We start from the raw sequence: 17238 nt of genomic DNA, 5'->3' as shown, positions 1-17238 counted from the left end.
AGCAAGCTGGAAAATTCTCATGATGTCGAGCTTGAAAAGATGTAGGATAGAGATTCCAGTATTCTGAAAGAAATGAGAGCAGCAGGGAGAAAGGTCGTGGATCTCGCGAACAGGAGAGAAACCCAAGGAGAAGATGGGATGATTCTGAGTCAGTTAGAAAAGCAGAAGAAAGTAACTATGTAGATAAATCTGAATCAAGGAGTGGGAAGACTTCTCAACTTAAGGGTGGAGAGAGAAATACAGATGCAAGAGATGAACCTATTGACAGCAAAAGCAGGATTGTAGATTCAAACAGTGATAAGGGCAACAAATCCGGGAACAGGGAAGAGATGCAGTACCTCTTCACCGGTGACAACTGGAAGCACCTCACTGACTGAACCAAAGATGCAGCGGCGAGCCGAGGTGGGGAGCTTGCAATCGAACAAACTGAACATGGATTTTAATGTTGAGCGATCTCGCTGCTCCCTGCTGGAGGTGATCTGGCTTCTAGTAAATTGTAGACTATGTCGATCTGCAAAAGAAGAACCAGAGAACCTAGGGTTATTTGCCCGGCGAGGTCGCTTCGATGCTTAAGTCAGTATACTTGGTTGCGAGCTGAAAAGCTTTTGAGTGTAGAGAACTAAAGAGTAGAGAAATCACGCGTACCGTGGGCCATTGGGGGTAAAGCCTTTATATAGTGGAGTCCTCGTGGGTTTCGCGGAGCGGTTCCAGGATTCTCGTCATGATGAGATCTGTTTCCGCGTTAATGGGGGATAACTGATAGGGCTTATCAAATCCGCCCGAACCGGGCGGGGAGGAGATAAGGCTTATTGTTACGAGGCGTGATCCCGCAAGGCTCAGAATTTGACGGCGAGATCTTTGGGGTTGCCATGTAGTGGTCTGTCAGTATTACCCGAGATAGTGCTCTTTAGAACCGACCTGGGGTGAACGCTGAAGTGCCTTGGGACCGAGGTGGTCCTGATGCAACCTTACACTGGGGTGAACTCCCACTTACACCGAGGTGAACTCGTCCCGAGGTGGTTTGACTATCCGAACTCGATCTGTTGCAGACTTGGCATGTCGGGCTGAGCTGACATCTTACTAGTTAGGTCGTGTCCACGTGTCCCCCTATTACTAGGTTGGGCCAAATCACCCTTCATCAATAATGGGCAACTCGGCCCTCTGGTCAGCTAGGCACTTACTATGCAGCTCGGCACCTAATAGGCAGCTCAGTCCTCTAGTCAGCTCGTCACCTAATAGGCAGCTCGACCCTATGGTCAGCTTGGCACCTAATAGGCAGCTTGACACTCTGGTCAACTCGTCACCTGACCTGCCTAGCTCGGCCCAGTCAGCTTGTCACCTAACCTGCCTAGCTCGGCCCAGTCAATTCGACACCTAACCTGCCCAGTTCGGCCCTGTTAACTCGGCACCTAATCTGCCCCCAGCTCAACCTGGTCAGCTCAGCATCTAGGTCCTCATCCAGCAAAAGTTCACTTCAGCCTCTGAGTCATCGGCCACTTGGAAGTAGACCAAATGACGAGGTAGTTAGCACAAAAAAATTGATACATCACCAAAAATTGATTCATCAGATTTCTCTCTTCTTCGCCTTCTCTACAATCGAACAAACCGAACAGGGATTTCTCTCTCTTCTTTGCCTTCTCTACAATCAAACAAAACCAAACCAACTCTGCTAGGCTCTATCTTTCTCTCTCCTCTTATTCGTTTCTCTACAATCGAACAAACTGAACAGGGCTCTCTCTCCTCTTCTTCGTCTTCTATGCAATCGAACCATTGTCCCTTGTCCTAAAGTGAACCCCTATGGTGAACCAATGAAGCGAACCCGATTACTCATCGTCTTCTTTGCAATCAAATCCTCTTCTTCGTCTTCGTTTTCTTGGTCACCGCCACTGCAACTCCTAGCAGCGGCGTCGTCTTGAACCCAAGACCTTGACCTCAGAGTGACGACGTCTCTCTCTATCTCCTCCTGCTTCCTTCCCATTGTTGAAGATGCCAAATGATTACAAGTTCTTGGGTCAAGGTCAGAGCAAGAGGGGCCTGGCAACTTCCGGGGGCGTTGCGATTTTTCCGGTAGTTCTCCTTTCTTGGACACAAGTGGCTGAGACTAATTCCGATAAAGCATAGGAAACCCTAGAAGAAGAATGGAGGAGCTTCGAACACTAGTAAAGCGTCGGAAACCTAGACGAAGAATAGAGGAGCTTCGAATGGCAAAATAGACATTTCAATCCTTTTGTCAATATTTTAATGCAAATGGTAATTTTCAGAAACTGTAAGGGTAGTCTTAGTCAATTTTTAAACAGTAAGGGTATATTTAGTCAATTAACTAAACCATAGGGGTAGTTTAAGAAATTTATCCTTTTTTATTTCATGTTGGATGTTTGCTAGTCTTTTTCTCCAATAAGCACCTAAATAAGCATTTCTAACTATTTTGTCCTTCATTTTTAAATTTTTTTAAAATATACCCTTTTATTAAATTATTTTTATAAAAAACACTTTTATGAAGCACTTTTATAAAAATGCTTTACACGAAAAACACTTTTATAAAATTCAACTAGTGATAATTTTGGAAGAAAAAAAAAATGAACAAGTGCTTATTGTATAAGCACTTAAAAAAGTTGGAAATTTGGGCTTAAAAGATAAGCCCTTATTTTTCCAAATACCAATAACTGCTTAAAGGTGTAGTCACGGCCCAAATAATCACTTATTTTGAATTTTCAAATAAGCACTTATTTTTAAGCACCCCAAACATGGCCTTAGTAGGTTCATTATAATCGGGATCATCGAATTAAATCTATTGGGTTGATTGTTTTAAGAATTCATCATTTCAGTTCAAATTATAAATTTAGACCTTATTGGTCCTGATTCAGTTTCAATTTCTTAATATTTATTGTTAGATCATACCAAACCCGACCCATTGATAGCCCTATACCAATGTGTTGGATACTTGTATGTTGAATCTGGACTTGTTCACGGGCTGGGCCATGTCGGGTTTGGGTCGAGCTTTGCCTCTACACTAACAGAATATGTTCAGGCCCGAGCTCGAGCCCAACCCGACTATTGGGCCTAGGTCTTGAGCTCGAGCCTGAACTCGATTAAAAAATTAGAAATTTTTCTTTTTTTATTTAATTAAAAAATATTCTATTTATATAAAAAGACCTCATAACCTCAAAAAATAATGAAAGAGTTCACTATTACTTGAAAAAAGAAAGAATAGGTCTACTTGGATCTATTTAATCCACGTGCCTGAAATCCTATCCAAACCTGATTTAGATTGGGCCAATCCGGGCCGACCCAGCCCATCACACTACCCGGCTCATGAATAGGTCTAGTTGGATTTATTAGATAAAACATAACAAATTGAATTGATTATATTGATTTGGTTATGTAGTCTTGGGGGTGCAATTTAGATAGACTTAACTCAAGTTCATATCCATCTAATGCATGAACTGAGTTTGGATTTTCAATTCTTGGTCTAGGCTTTAGGCCCAACCCTTGGGTGGCAGAACCTGATTAGAGCAAACTGAGCTTGACCACACATGCATGCAATTTGGGTGGACTGAAGTCCATATCAATCTAGTCCAATTTTTTGGATGGACTGAGTTTGGATTTTCAATCCCTAGTCTAGGCTTGGGCCCAACACTTGGGTAGTCGGAACCTCATTAGATGCATGTAAATAAGCATGTACACATACTTAGGGATGCAATATGTATACATGCATGTAAATAGGCATGTACACATATACACGCATGTATGCATGCCTACTTAAAGATTTAAATTAATTAGTATGCGAACAAGGTTTTGCAAATTAGGGCCCACTTGAGTCCAATTGACCCATCCGATAAATTAAGTCTCCATGTAGACTCAAACACGTTAATCTTGAAGAAGTCATTATAAAACTCTTATTGTTTTCATCAACCGTTAGAGGCCAAAAATATTGTAGTTCTCCTTTAAATTGTCCCATTTAAATATTCTCTAAAAATTATTTGAACATGATAAATAGGAAGAGAAATAAAGGGAGCATACAAACATCTGGAGAAGCACTATGCTATTAATGAAAAAACAATGCAACACTATGCTCGGCTGTCACAAGTAGTCAATTATAGGTGACACCAGTCTCAATTATCACAGTTTTAACCATTGGTTTTTAAGGTATTGACATGATTATACCAAGGTATGTTAGTTAAGCCAATGTTGTACATATTGCATATAATTACCTTAAGCCCTAAAAGAAATAAAAGCAAGTTGAAAACTCTGAAAGTTGATGTCTTCTTTTCCTTTTTAGGGTATCATTCTTCTTTCTTAGAGAGTGTTTGTTCCACCATTTGATACAATTTGTCCTCCTTAGCTTGAATCATCAATGATTTCAATGAAATTATCAACTTCAATATGAAGAAACATTTGATAGAGTTGCATATTTATTCTTTCACAAATGTTAATACTCTCAAGTAGTTTGTTATCATCAAAATACATAGGGTTGACAATACCTAGTATGTTGTACTATGCAAGTATGTCGCAATCTTGCGAAAATCTAGTAAATGACCCTAAGTTACATCTAGTCTCATCATGTTTGTCATAGTACTTATAACCATGATCAAACTAGACTACCTTAATTTTCTTGTCAATCTGATGCTCAGCTTCTACTTCATACATTTTAAAAGAATATAGAGCCTTTGATTTTTTGTTTGTCAAATATACGTAACCATAATGGGAAAATTCATCTGTGAAGATAATGAAATACCTTTGCTCACCCCAAATAAGAGTAAGGAATGGGCCACAAATATCTGTATGGGTTAATTCCTAAAGTCTGTTACTTTTGGCAGGACCCTTCTTAGATTTGGTTAATTTTCCTTTATGCAATTAATGCAAACACTAAGGTCAAAAAAGTTTATTATGTTTAGAATTCCCTCCCTGACCAACTCTATAGATTGATATGGTCTAAACGTTTGTGCCATAGCATAGAAGAATTATAATCTACAAGTCCATATTTGATTCTGACATGCATGGGAATGAAAGATTAAGCAAAGGTAGAATCAAGATCAAGGCTCGGTTTGGAAGGAGTACAAATGCAAATTTGTAGAGTGTAAAATCTTGTAGTTTGTATTATTTTGTATATATTTGCACTATATATATTTGTATTTGTACTCCTTCCAAACTGAGTATAAATAATTGATATCAACAAGTCAAGAATCATAAAATAAACTTAAGGTTCTATTACAAAAGTGGAACTTGAAACCTAATTGTTATAACTTTGAAACAAAAATTAAATTCCTCATCATTGAGGGAACAAAGATAGGCTGTGTTTGTTTGCAATGCAAATAAATCTGCACTGATGCAAATCTATGGTAATGCAAATGATTTGAGTGTAAATTCTGAATTTTTGACTTTTTTTTTCAAATTTTAGCTTATTTTGCTTGATTTCAGTACAGATGAAGTAAATTAAGACATGAAACAGAATAAAGTAAAATTCAAAACAAAATTAAACAAGAATTTGCATTTTTTACATTTACACTCTTATGCATTTTGTACTAATACAAATAAATTTGCACTGCAACCAAACACAACCATACTGTTTTTTAAATCAAGGACAAAACCGCTTTTGAAAATCAAACGAAGTAGCCCAATGGCATTGGCTTTAGACTCTACCATATTTTCCCATGGAAATTGTCTTTTTGATTACTAATAATCCATCACAACAATCTTTGTTCATGTGACCTCTCTTGTGACACCAAAAACATGTCACACTTTATTTTCCCCTTTGGCTTGTATACTCGACTAATGCTGGAATTTCCTCAGACTTCTTATGCTTATTGTTTTCCTTCTCGGACCCTTGAACTGCCAAACGAGTGCCCTCAGGTTTGTATTGCCGGATTCTCTCCTCCTCTTGAGCATACGTGCTGATTAAATCTATCATTTTCCATTTTTTTTCTTTTAAGCATTATAGGTAGTTTTGAAGAGGTAAAATTGCTCAGGCATAAAGGTCATAATGAAGTGGATCAGGAAGGATTCGTTGACTGATATTGGCCGATGATTTGGTAGATGACGTGAAGATATTCTTTGGCCAATGGGGATAGACCCTGTGATATATTTGGGAAGATTCCTTCTAATATACATCAGGATAAGCCACAAAAGGAACAATTCGACTGATGGAGATGTCAATTAAACTTTCCGAAATTAGTGAGCATGCCTCAAAACCATCAATTTTAAATGGAATCAATTGTCTACGTCATAATCTCTCCTTTAAGCCAAGATTACCACATGTCAATCTCCCATTAGTGAAAGAATTATGACCTTTGGGGTTAGCTAACTATAGACAACTTGGCATGAGATATTTCTCAATCAAACTGTCTACATTAACCATCCCAACCCATTTGACTGGACAATCTTAATGACCCACCTTTGGGCTTGATCATTATTTGTCTTAATCAAATGCCAAACCATAATCCCTTACTTTAGTGATTATCAAATGCACTTTGAACCACAATAGCATTTATCAATGTGCCACATTGGTCACGATTAGACACCCATTCCAATTCAAATGGTTTTTGATGAGGGTGGATTTGGCCCTCCAATGATATTATGATATATGGCACCTCAAAACAATTAGGTGACACCTGGAATCACTTTGGCAACAACTTGCCTTAGATAAGTTGATGGTGTCCCACCTAGCGGCTCAGGCACGACCTGGCAGCCTAACACAAGCACGACCTGGCGGCCTGGCACAGGCACAAGCTGGCAGCCTGGCACAGGCACGATCTAGCAGCCTGGCACAGGCACGACCTGGCGGCCTGACGGCCTAGGAGACATGCTCACCGATAAATTTGGCATGCATATCTTAACATTTCCACGATCCTTAGAAGTTGGTCCACGTATTGAACGATCTGGAGGGTGGTCAACGTGCATGGCGGTTACCTCCAAGAATCTCGAACCACTTAGACAACCTCGCAGAAATCTCGGATATCGTGCGTGAAGCCCACGCCAAACCGTGCCTATATAAAGGCACCAACCCCAATGGCAAGGGGGCGGGCAAGTAAGCAAGTTCTAGCTCTCAAACTTTGTGATTTTTAGCTCGTAGTCTACTATGATAGTACTGACTTAAGCATCGGAGCGACCTCACCGAGATCGCCACACCGGGTCCTCTGACATTTGGTTCCTTGCAGATCTCTAAAGAGCAACAAAGCTCATCAATTCAGCTCGCCACCTGGTCAGCCCAACACCTCATAGGCAGCTCGGCACCTGGTCAGCCCGGCACCTCACAGGCAGTTCGGCCTGGTCAGCTCGGCATCCTGGTCCTCATCTAGAAAAAGTTCTCCACTTCGGCCTCTGAGTCATCAGCCACTTGGAAGAAGACCAAAAATTGATTCTTTAGCTTTAATGTTGGGGATTGTATAAGGCGATTCAATTCTTTGAATGAATCAAAGATATATACACATACATGAAATTCATAGTAAAGGTGATGCAAACAATCATGTATCACAATATGGAACCATGGATCAGATATCAAGGACATACTTTGGAGAATATCACAATAATATGCAATAAAATTGCAAACTGATATTAAAAATATTTCCTAAACCAATTAAAGTTAGTAAAATGCCCAAATCAATTCATAAATCCATGAAATTTTACCAGAGCATAGAATACATTGTCATAAAGTTGTGGGAAAAAGTTGGGTCAAAATAGATTTGAAAAAACCCTAAACTAGCTAGTCAAATATTCAAGTTTCACTAAACTAGGGTTGAGCCGTGTGAATTAAGGTATGGGATCCACACAGATGGATTCAGAAGGTTGAAAAGCCCTAGGGTACCAATTTTCATTGGAATCTAACCCCTAGAAGGCTTTGAGCCAGTTCTGGTCCAAACCAGTCTAAACTATCAAACTGAATCAGGTGGGTCAAAACGATTGGAATTGTCACAACTCATAACTCATCGGGTTTATTCGCCAATTTGACTTGACGAACTTACCAGGTTAACTCGGCAACTCGGGTCAAACTGGATTTAGAGCGGCAAAGGAGCACCACTCGGTGTGCCTAAGTGTCACGGGGATAATCATTAGGGCCCCGTGCGGCACTCGAAAAGGGCGAATAAGCCTACGTAACAAAGCAAACACACACAAAAAGGCAATAAGATGGCACACGAATTAGCAAAAGGCTATTTGTATTGCATTAATCAGTGGTAAGCACAAGCACACAGTTTAGTGTCGAGGGGATCTCGTGCTTAACCTTTACACGCTTATGAGCTCACTCGACCACCTACCTCCCCTCAAAGAGTACGTTAAGCTTTTGGGGGAGTGACAATAAGAAACATCAAAAAGGTGAAAAATCATACTACAGTATTACAATAATTCCATTGGCAATCCCCCATACAAAAGTACATGCATAGCCCACCCATGACACACACTTGGACACTGGAGTGGCGGCTGTAGGCACGATGGTTGGCACTTGATGGCGCGGCGAAGAGAACACTTGTTACATAAGGGTGGTTTGCAGACACTTATACTGTTGTCCTCGGCCACCGCGGACCACCCATGATTGATCATTGGTGGTCGGAGACTCTGTTTGTGCCACTACACCACCAGTCATTGCTCCGGTAGCCAGCGACCAAAGACTAAAAAATTTTTTTATCAAACAAGTATGGTCAGCCCAGGGATGGGTTAGTTTCCAGTTATACTACCTTTCCAGTCACTGAACACCACCCAGGAATATTCATTGGCAATCGATGGGTCCAACCATCCTAAAATCGCCGCTAGGCTAGCTAACGCTCTAGCAAACATCAATGAATTTTTTTTTTATTAAAAGGAACCTGACAGGTAATTAAAACTTGTTCTTTATGCCAAAAAAAAAGCATGACTTTAAAAACTGGATCAGACCAGAAAAACTAGGAACCGGTCAGGTGACCGGTTCTGTTTTACCCCAGAACCATTATTTCTTCAACAAAAACCGTTGGTTTGGTCAGCAAGCTGCTGACCCAGTCGATTGAACCGTTCAACATTTTGACCGGTTTTTATTTTTTTGTTGGAATGGGCTGTCTGTTCGGTTCAAAACAGTCGGACTATTCGACCTAGGAATCAAACCCTTGACTAGTTCGTTGTCTGACTCGGTTTTTAAAACTTGAAAAAAAGTTGCTTTGGATCAATGTTAAACTATTTGGAACCATGGTTTTTAAGACCGGACAGACCAAACGGTCAGACCAGAAAAAACGAAAACCGGTTGGGTGACCGGTTCAGTTTTACCCCAAAACTGTTATTTTCCCAAAAATCATTGATTTGGTCAGAAAACTGCTAGCTCAAGCGGTCAAACCATTCAAACCATTCAATGATTTGGCCGATTTTTATTTTTTTGTCATAATGGGTTGTTTGTTCGGTTCGAACTGTTGGACCATTCAACCTGGGAACCGGACCCCTGACCGGTTCAGTTTTAAGAACATTGTTTGGAACAATTTATACTATCAAATAAACGATCAACTGGTCTGGAAACTTAAACAACATTCAAAACCAAACTACCAACCATAAGCTCTAAATATTGTCATATTGATGCGAAACCATGTCTAACATGTAGAGAACACAATAACTTAGAGAGGGAGATGGAGACTTACCTTCCATCACTACCAGTTCCCGTATTCTGCAAATCAAAATTGAAGAGGGATCTTCAACTCTCTCTATTGCTCTCTCTTGCTTGTGCAAAACTTCTAGTCGAGGAGAGTTAGGATCGTTACCTATTTATAGAGTTAGGAGAGCCTTATAGGGCTGTTCATAAGAAGACCCAAACCAACCAACCCGAATCGGCCGGGTTTTATTTAGCATCGGTCAGTTCGGTTTTGATTTTCACACATAGAAAACCGAAACCGAACTGACTTAGTTCCTAGTTAGTAGTTAGTACTTAACTTATTTATAGTTTCTACTTTCTAGTCTTCTCTTTAGGAAGGCCATTAATGGTAGGTATTGCAAGACAATGAATGCCATTAATGCCATTAATAGTTTCTTGCATTTTTTTGGAAGGTTTAAAGAAAATATTCTATTCTTTAAAGTCCTTTATACCAAATAGGTAATTACAATTAGGTATCTTTTTTACTTGGTCCGCCCTTACTCTCTTAGCCCCTCAATTCAAGCACTCAAACCGACCAAGCTGGTTTTGCCTAACACAAGGTTGATTTCAATTTCATTTTCAGGCAACCCGACCAGGCCGAGTCGGTTGAAAAAACAACAATAAACCGACCCAACCTGACCCATTAACAGCCCGACCCATCAATGACTCCCTTTCTCTGTGGAAGGACTCTGGGTTTCTCACCTTGAGTGGGACAATCCAGGTTTTTCAAAACACCCAAGACTCGGTTTATATCAACCTCTAACAACCTGTGCTTCATTTGAAATTCTGCCAATGAAAAAAATATTCATTTGATCCAAATAATTGACCCAAAACATGACTACTCAAATCAAATATTCCTAATATTTGAAACTTCCGAATTCTTAGTATTTGACCCGAAATATGACCACTAAAATCAGTTATAAATCATGTTCCTACATCTAATTAAAACCGCTACTTGCACTTAACTCACAATTCGCATGGTCTCAACTATACAAATTCGAAAAGAATTGTAATGGATATTGCTGAGTTATGCGTGTAGCATGGATGGAATGGAGTGCCGTGCAAAATGCAGCTTAGGCTCAGTTTGGAAGCAGTACAAATGCAAATATGTGCAGCGTAAATACATGCAAAATAATACAAAATATAAGGTTTTGTTTGCACTCTACATATTTGCATCTGTACTCCTTCCAAACTCAGCCTTGAGAAAAAAAATCCATTACGGTACACAATTTTAGTTGCAAGTAACGAATATGTTGCAATTTCAGAGACCAGAAATGTCACCAATCATGTGAAGGAAAAGAAAAACAAAATTATATAATATACATTAGGACACAACCCATCTTACATTCATCATCATCATCAACAACAACAAAGCCTTGTCCCGAGTATATAGGATCGGCTATATGAGTTCTCTGTTTCACCATTCTCTTCTGCTCAATGTTACTGTGAGAGGTCAATTACGGGGACTGCCCTGACAAATCCTAGTCTGACACTAGATTCAGATCAAGGTGTGGTGTGTTTGTTTCCGAAGAATGCCCCAGCATGAGCACAAAACAATTTATCTTTTTACATTAACAACTGATAATGTTGACACTGGCACCTCTGAGCAATTGATCTAACTAATAGATGAACAGCATAAAAATGATGCCCATGATGCCTTCCCTTGAGTTTTATTCTTCTCTCTCTTATTTTCTTGAAATGCTTGAGGACGATTCAACTCCGTCCGTCCATCTAATTTGACATCGTGAACTTCAACAGCATACATTGTATCATTTCCAGAAGATGTAAAATTTACCTGTTTATCCTGTGAGTACTTGTGATATTTTTTGACCTTTGCTTCTGTAAGAAGGTTCTTCAAGGTACCATGTGGTTTCCCAGTGCTCTTGGTGACTTCAGTGATTATGTGCTCATTCTTTTTGCGTCCTTTTGTCTCATGTTCAATGTGATTAAGAGAAGGAAACCATCCAGATGCAATGTTCTTTTGGTAATTTGCTTTGGTAGGTTCAACCAAGGTCATAAAGGAAGGTGGCTCAAAGATATCCATTTCGTTATGGTGTTCAATTGAAGTGCCAATGTTCTTTTGGTTGGCCTTTTGTGCTTGAACAGGTGTGTTCATCTCTTCCATGGCATCTCTAGTGGAAGCAAGTGTTCTATCTGAAAAGAATAAATAAATAAATAAAAACTAACAATAATAGATAAATAAAATTAATCGATCAATTAGAATAGTTATCAAATGTTGACTTAGGCTAGGTTCTGTTTAAATTTTAAAAGCATACAATGGAATGGGAAAATACACGATATATCGTGAATATTCCTTTCCAAATAATTAATACCTATATGCAACCATAAAAAGTGGGAATGGACCTTTGGTATTTTTGAACTTTTCCCTAACTGGAATATCAAATATGACCTATTTCTTAATTTGGCTCATCTCTGTTTGTGAATGCAAACAATTCTTAGGGAAAATTACAGATAGGTAGTAGTACCCTGTACTTTGGGGGTAGTGAAACTAAAGGGCCTTAACTTTCAATTGCGACAATCAAGTAGTCCATATTTTTATGTTTCTAAATATTACATACACTAAAGCAATTAATTCAAACAAATAATGAGGGTATCATCAATCTATGTTTTATACAGAAAAGGATTGGGTCCGTGTCAATAGTTCAACCATCTTAGTCCATGGCAGGTCAGTGGTTCAACTGTCTAGGCCCATGCCATGATATCATAAATAATACAATAAAATATAAAAACAGAAAAATACAAAAGTAATAGAACAATTGCCCATGTCTCCAATATTATATATTCATCATAAGTAACTGTAGTAACTGAGGATTATTGTTATTAATGAAGGAAAAGGCTAAAAATATAGCAAAAGGGATTTAATATCTAATCTATGATCCACTGGCTGGGTCAAATGGTTCAATGGTTCAACCAAATGGACCACTAGGTGACTGGTTATCTAGTCATACCTGTCAGGTTACCAATAGGATGAAAACATTGATAATTGGTAAGATTTTTAGTTATAAAGCCAATTGAGTAAAAGTGGATTGATGTATATTTGGATCTAACCCATATAGATTCATTGACAGGATAAAGGGGTTAGATTGGCTTGGGCTATATTAAAATGCACTGGATATGGATCCACTCAAATCTGAATCTAGATCTGATAAGGCAGCAAGGCCATGAAGCTAGAACTTTTCAGATTGGACTCAGATTTTGTTGGATGTTACAAGTCCTCTTAGATCTCTCGGACTGCTCTTAATTTTATTTTTTTTTAATTTCTGAAAATTTAAAAAGAAAATCAAATGTGAATCTACTTAAGCTTACCTACAACCAATTCAATTTCCTCTTTTATAGGGAACTGAATCTAATTATATGGGGCGTTTTGACACATATCTGTGCATCCAACAAGTCACTTCTAGTATATATGAAAACTTACCAGAAACAGAGCCACAGTGGCCTTCCAAACTATCTGTTAGGCTACTAGAATCAACTGCAACATCTACACAATCTAAAGATATCAGTGCCAACTACCAAATAGACATCTAATATTTAGAAAAAGAGCTGCGAAAGAAAGGCAAAAGTAAGTGTGGAAGTTTTAGCTTTTGAAAAACAACTGTGGTAAGAAAAGAAATACTTGGCATAGAGCCTAGCCTACAGGCTGCAACGTCAAAGGAGCCAAATTGATGTTTAAGCAGATTGTTATCATTGCCATTTTGCAAAATAACAGAATTATCATTAGTAGGATCTCCACCATCAAATTTCTTCACGCTATTATTGAGTTCATTGGTTGTTGCCTTGGATTCAGAGCCATCAGTTTTTTGCACAACACATAAATCCTTGACTGTGTCAGCAATCCCTCTTTCTTGTTGAAGGTTCTCCTTCAGAGCTTGCTCAGCTGAAGAAGTGACATCAAAGCCCTCGTCTTTCTTACTTACCAATTGACATGAATGGGTCTCCTTAAAAATAGAATCATTATTATGATTTCCTTTTTCCTCTATGAGTTCGCCATTCCCAGAGGTTAAAGGTATATCCAGTTTCATTGGGTCTTTTGATCCTTCAAGAGCCATGTTAGTAGCTCTTGAAGCTGCTAAAGACCCACTGAAATCAGATGTATCTGCAAGTGAAAGTTCATTTGCTTCTGCCTTTTCATTCTGACCCTCAGGAGTCTCATTAGGAGCTGCTCTTGGTGCTTCAAATTCTATTGGGGATCTGACAAGATCACAACTTTTTTCATCCTTGGTTATCTCCAACTTTTCAACAAGTAATGACACGGTGCTATTGAAGTTCAACGCATCTGCATGTAGATACGTATTCACTTTTGTTTTTTCATTTTGACCCTCAACAGTCTCATTGGGAGTTGCTCTTGGTGTTTCAATTTTTATTGGGGACATGGCAGAATCACAACTTTTTTCATCTTTGGTTACCTCCATTGTCTCAACAAGTAATGAATCAGTACTATTACTTGAAATTGAAGTTGATGTGATATCTTTGGATGGATATTCACTGGCTTCTGCTTTTACATTCTGGCATTCAACAGTCTCATAAGCAGACCCAATCTCTACAAGTGGATCTTCATTTACTTCTCCTTTTTCATTTTGGTCTTCAACAGTCTTGCCAAGACCTGCTTTTGGTGCTTCAAATTGTGTTGGGGATGTGGAAGAATAACAACTTTTTTCATCCTCGGCTATCTTCAGTTTTTCAATATGTAATGGTGCAGTACTTCCACCTGGAACTGAAGTTGCTGGGATATCTTTGAATGGATATTCACTTACTTCAGAACCTTCATAATCAGACTTAACTCCAACTTCTCCTTCAGTATCACCCACTTTAACAGAATTATTAATCAGATTCACACGTTCGGAATCTTCATTTTGTAAATTGTATGTTTCCTGTCCAATACACACCTTAGAGTTGTCCATGACAATCTTAACAGGCTGGATATTGCTCTCAGAAGAAGCAATGGTTGGGGATAGGGCAGAAGTGCAACCACTTGCATCCTCGGTTATCACCAATGCCTCAATAGGTAAGAATTCAGTATTGTTACCTGAAAATAAAGAACATGCTTCAGTTTTGTTCGGAGTATTGGTTCTGGTAAAATCCAATGTAAACTCAAAAAAACGTAAAATGCAAAACAATAACATCCATACAAATTTGAATATACTAAATATACAAGTCTCAAATGATGAATTTCACATCAGTGACTTCCGTTTATGGTTATATCAAGTGCAATTCACGGAGAGGTTGCAAATATACTCTAAAATATAATTTGTTCTTTCCTTTCTTTTATTAAGGTCAAGCAGGTGACAGGGAATACATCTATGACCTAATCAATCAAAAAAGCAAAAAAAAACATCTATGACCTAGAACCAAGTTTACCCTCCAAAAATGTTTAGATTCTGAAATCATTTCCTATTGGAAAATACAGAGATTGATTTCTGTTTAATACATTAACATGAATCCAGGTGCAAACAGTAGCAAAATCATTGGATAAAGTTGTTATTAAAAGATACCTTAAGATCAATATCTAATTTATCCTAATTTATTAGTAAACCCAAAGTCAAATTAAATTAGGTAGAAAATGTGATTTGAAAGCTTATAGAAACAGCAATCAAGGCCAGAATTTCAAACAATCTTACCAAACTGAAACTTGAATATGTTATTTTAATAATTTGGAGAAATATTTCCCCTACTCCAAAGAATTACTACTATGAACACGAATAAGAAAATATCCTAAAAGAATAATAGCAGTGGAAATGAAATCCACAAAAAAAGTCATGATACAGAATACCGGCATATGAATGTTCATATATCTAAAAAATCCCACATACTTACATCACATACCTGATGCAGATTTGGAAATAAGGAGAATACATGGAGAAACAAATCAGCTTTCCAAATTCTACACCAATTTCAGAATTTCTGGGTGATAGGATGTTGGTATTGTTTGAGTTTTTTTTTTTAATTTATTTTCTACTTGCAGGTAACTTAAGAACAAGGTTTTAAAATTTCCAGGAATTCACCATTATTTTGAAATTACTATTTATGATAACTTATTGTAATTACAATTGTAGGAGCATGGTGTCAATGGTGGTCGGAGTTCTCCGAAAGCCCAAGGAATGGCTCAAAGTTGGTGGAGGTGGGAGAGAACCAGAGAGGGTCAATGGTAAAGCCCCTCCTTTACCCCACAAAGCCCACACTTACCCTGTCCTACATCAATACCCAACCTATATCAAATTCTGTTCAGCCATGTCTTTCCCGTGTTAATTCGCTCTTTAGGCTTAGTTTTGGAGGAGTGCAAATACAAATATGTTCAGTGCAAAACCTTGTACATTGTACACTACAAATACATACAAAATACAAGGTTTTACAGTATACATATTTGTATATGTACTCTTTCCAAACATATATTGTTCAATCACCAACCTTCAAAATTTCCAAGAGCAAAGAATTGTTTAAAGAAACAGACTGTGTTTGAAAACTAATCTCTCTTTGACTCAAAAACTTGTGCAACTGTAAAATTGGCTTTAACCATCCTATTCTTTAGCCGGAAGAAGAAAAAAAATATCTCACCCGAAGCTTCAACTGGTTCAGTTGCAGCCTCGACTTCGATAGATGCAGTTGCCAGAGCAGCCACCGTATTAGTAGACTCTGCCACCGCATCTCCAAATTCATCCTCTTCGGTTCCGGCATCTTTATTTTCGTTGCTTTCAATTGGGTCGCACTGCTTTAAGCTCCATGTATTAGTCGGGGATTCTGATGAAAAACGAAAATAGAAGAGAGATCAGTCCAATCATTCAAAGGCAATCTAAAATGGAACAGAAAGGGTGCAGTTAAACCAAATGAACCCATAATCCTTACCAGGGTCTCCCCGTTCCGACTCACTGAGCCTGTACCCATCGAGAGTGCCACAAACTTTCTTATGGGCCCGTCGATGTTTGGCGCTCGGATGCTGGTTGGGAAAAGGCCAACCGCATCTGTGACACCGGAAGACATGGTTCTCGTTCTCGTTCTCTGCCAAACGACTAACCCATCAGAAATCTCATACAGGGAGGGCAGAAAACAATTAGACGTAAAACAGAAATAACCCATTAACGAACAAATCATAACCCAGAGAAGAACCACAACGGAGAAAAGAAAAATACAAACATGAAATGAAAAGAAACAGTGTTTCGTCATGATATTCTAACCGGGAGGATGAATCTGTGTATGGGCTTCTCCGTCCATTTGGTAACAGAGAACTAAACTGCAGAAAATATTGAAAGAACACCCAGCAGCAATCTCGTATGGAAGATGAAGCGAAAGACCCTGAAAGCTTCAAAAACCAGAGCTCGACCACAGAGAAGAACAAAACGAACAGCAAAGCTCAACCAATCGTAGCTTCTCTCTCTGGTTCTATTTTACTTCTGAAGTCTCGTCAGTCTCCTTTCCTGACTTGTTAAATCTCCTTTGATCGTTGCATATATATAGTTTTTGACCATCACTGGCGTAGGGAACGGTAATGTGTTGTTTAGTCGGATGGTCTTAACAGATCCTCTATCGTCAGATCGGGATCTTCTTAGTACCCATCGGGATCTTCTTAGTACCCATCATCGCTACCTTTTATTTGGCATTTGTTATTTAGAGGTAACTCACACGGCATAAATGTAGAGAGGTCGGAT

The 17238-nt window shown here is 38.7% G+C and overlaps 1 protein-coding gene across 2 annotated transcripts; it reads right to left on the bottom strand.

The window, feature by feature from the left end:
- Positions 1 to 10866: 10866 nt before the first annotated feature.
- On the bottom strand, positions 10867 to 17025 carry LOC104612643 (Pentatricopeptide repeat (PPR) superfamily protein). 2 transcript variants are annotated; one of them, XM_010280148.3, is made up of 6 exons: positions 16768 to 17025; positions 16439 to 16591; positions 16151 to 16333; positions 13215 to 14624; positions 13017 to 13079; positions 10867 to 11731 (listed from the first exon to the last, which is right to left on the bottom strand). In XM_010280148.3, exons 1-6 carry the CDS (start codon positions 16802 to 16804, stop codon positions 11193 to 11195), a joined length of 2385 nt encoding a protein of 794 aa, XP_010278450.1. In that variant the 5' UTR covers positions 16805 to 17025; the 3' UTR covers positions 10867 to 11192. The 2 variants fall into 2 exon arrangements, with proteins under 2 accessions (XP_010278450.1, XP_088749805.1); XM_088893679.1 differs by lacking the exon at positions 13017 to 13079.
- Positions 17026 to 17238: the final 213 nt, after the last annotated feature.

The sequence above is a fragment of the Nelumbo nucifera genome, chromosome 8, assembly GCF_055504915.1.
Source record: "Nelumbo nucifera cultivar China Antique chromosome 8, China Antique-T2T, whole genome shotgun sequence".
In the NCBI taxonomy this organism is placed as follows: domain Eukaryota; kingdom Viridiplantae; phylum Streptophyta; class Magnoliopsida; order Proteales; family Nelumbonaceae; genus Nelumbo; species Nelumbo nucifera.
Note: the sequence above shows the minus strand (reverse complement) of the source record. Positions and strands in the feature narration are given on the sequence as shown.

Excerpts from the sequence above, each read along its gene's own strand:
- LOC104612643 (XM_010280148.3), bottom strand. The coding sequence starts at position 16,804 with ATGGACGGAGAAGCCCATACACAGATTCATCCTCCCG. Across the intron at positions 14,625-16,150 it reads TGAACCAGTTGAAGCTTCGG|GTAACAATACTGAATTCTTA; the intron begins GTGAGATATTTT and ends CTTTATTTTCAG. Across the intron at positions 11,732-13,016 it reads CCACTGTGGCTCTGTTTCTG|ATAGAACACTTGCTTCCACT; the intron begins GTAAGTTTTCAT and ends TATTCTTTTCAG.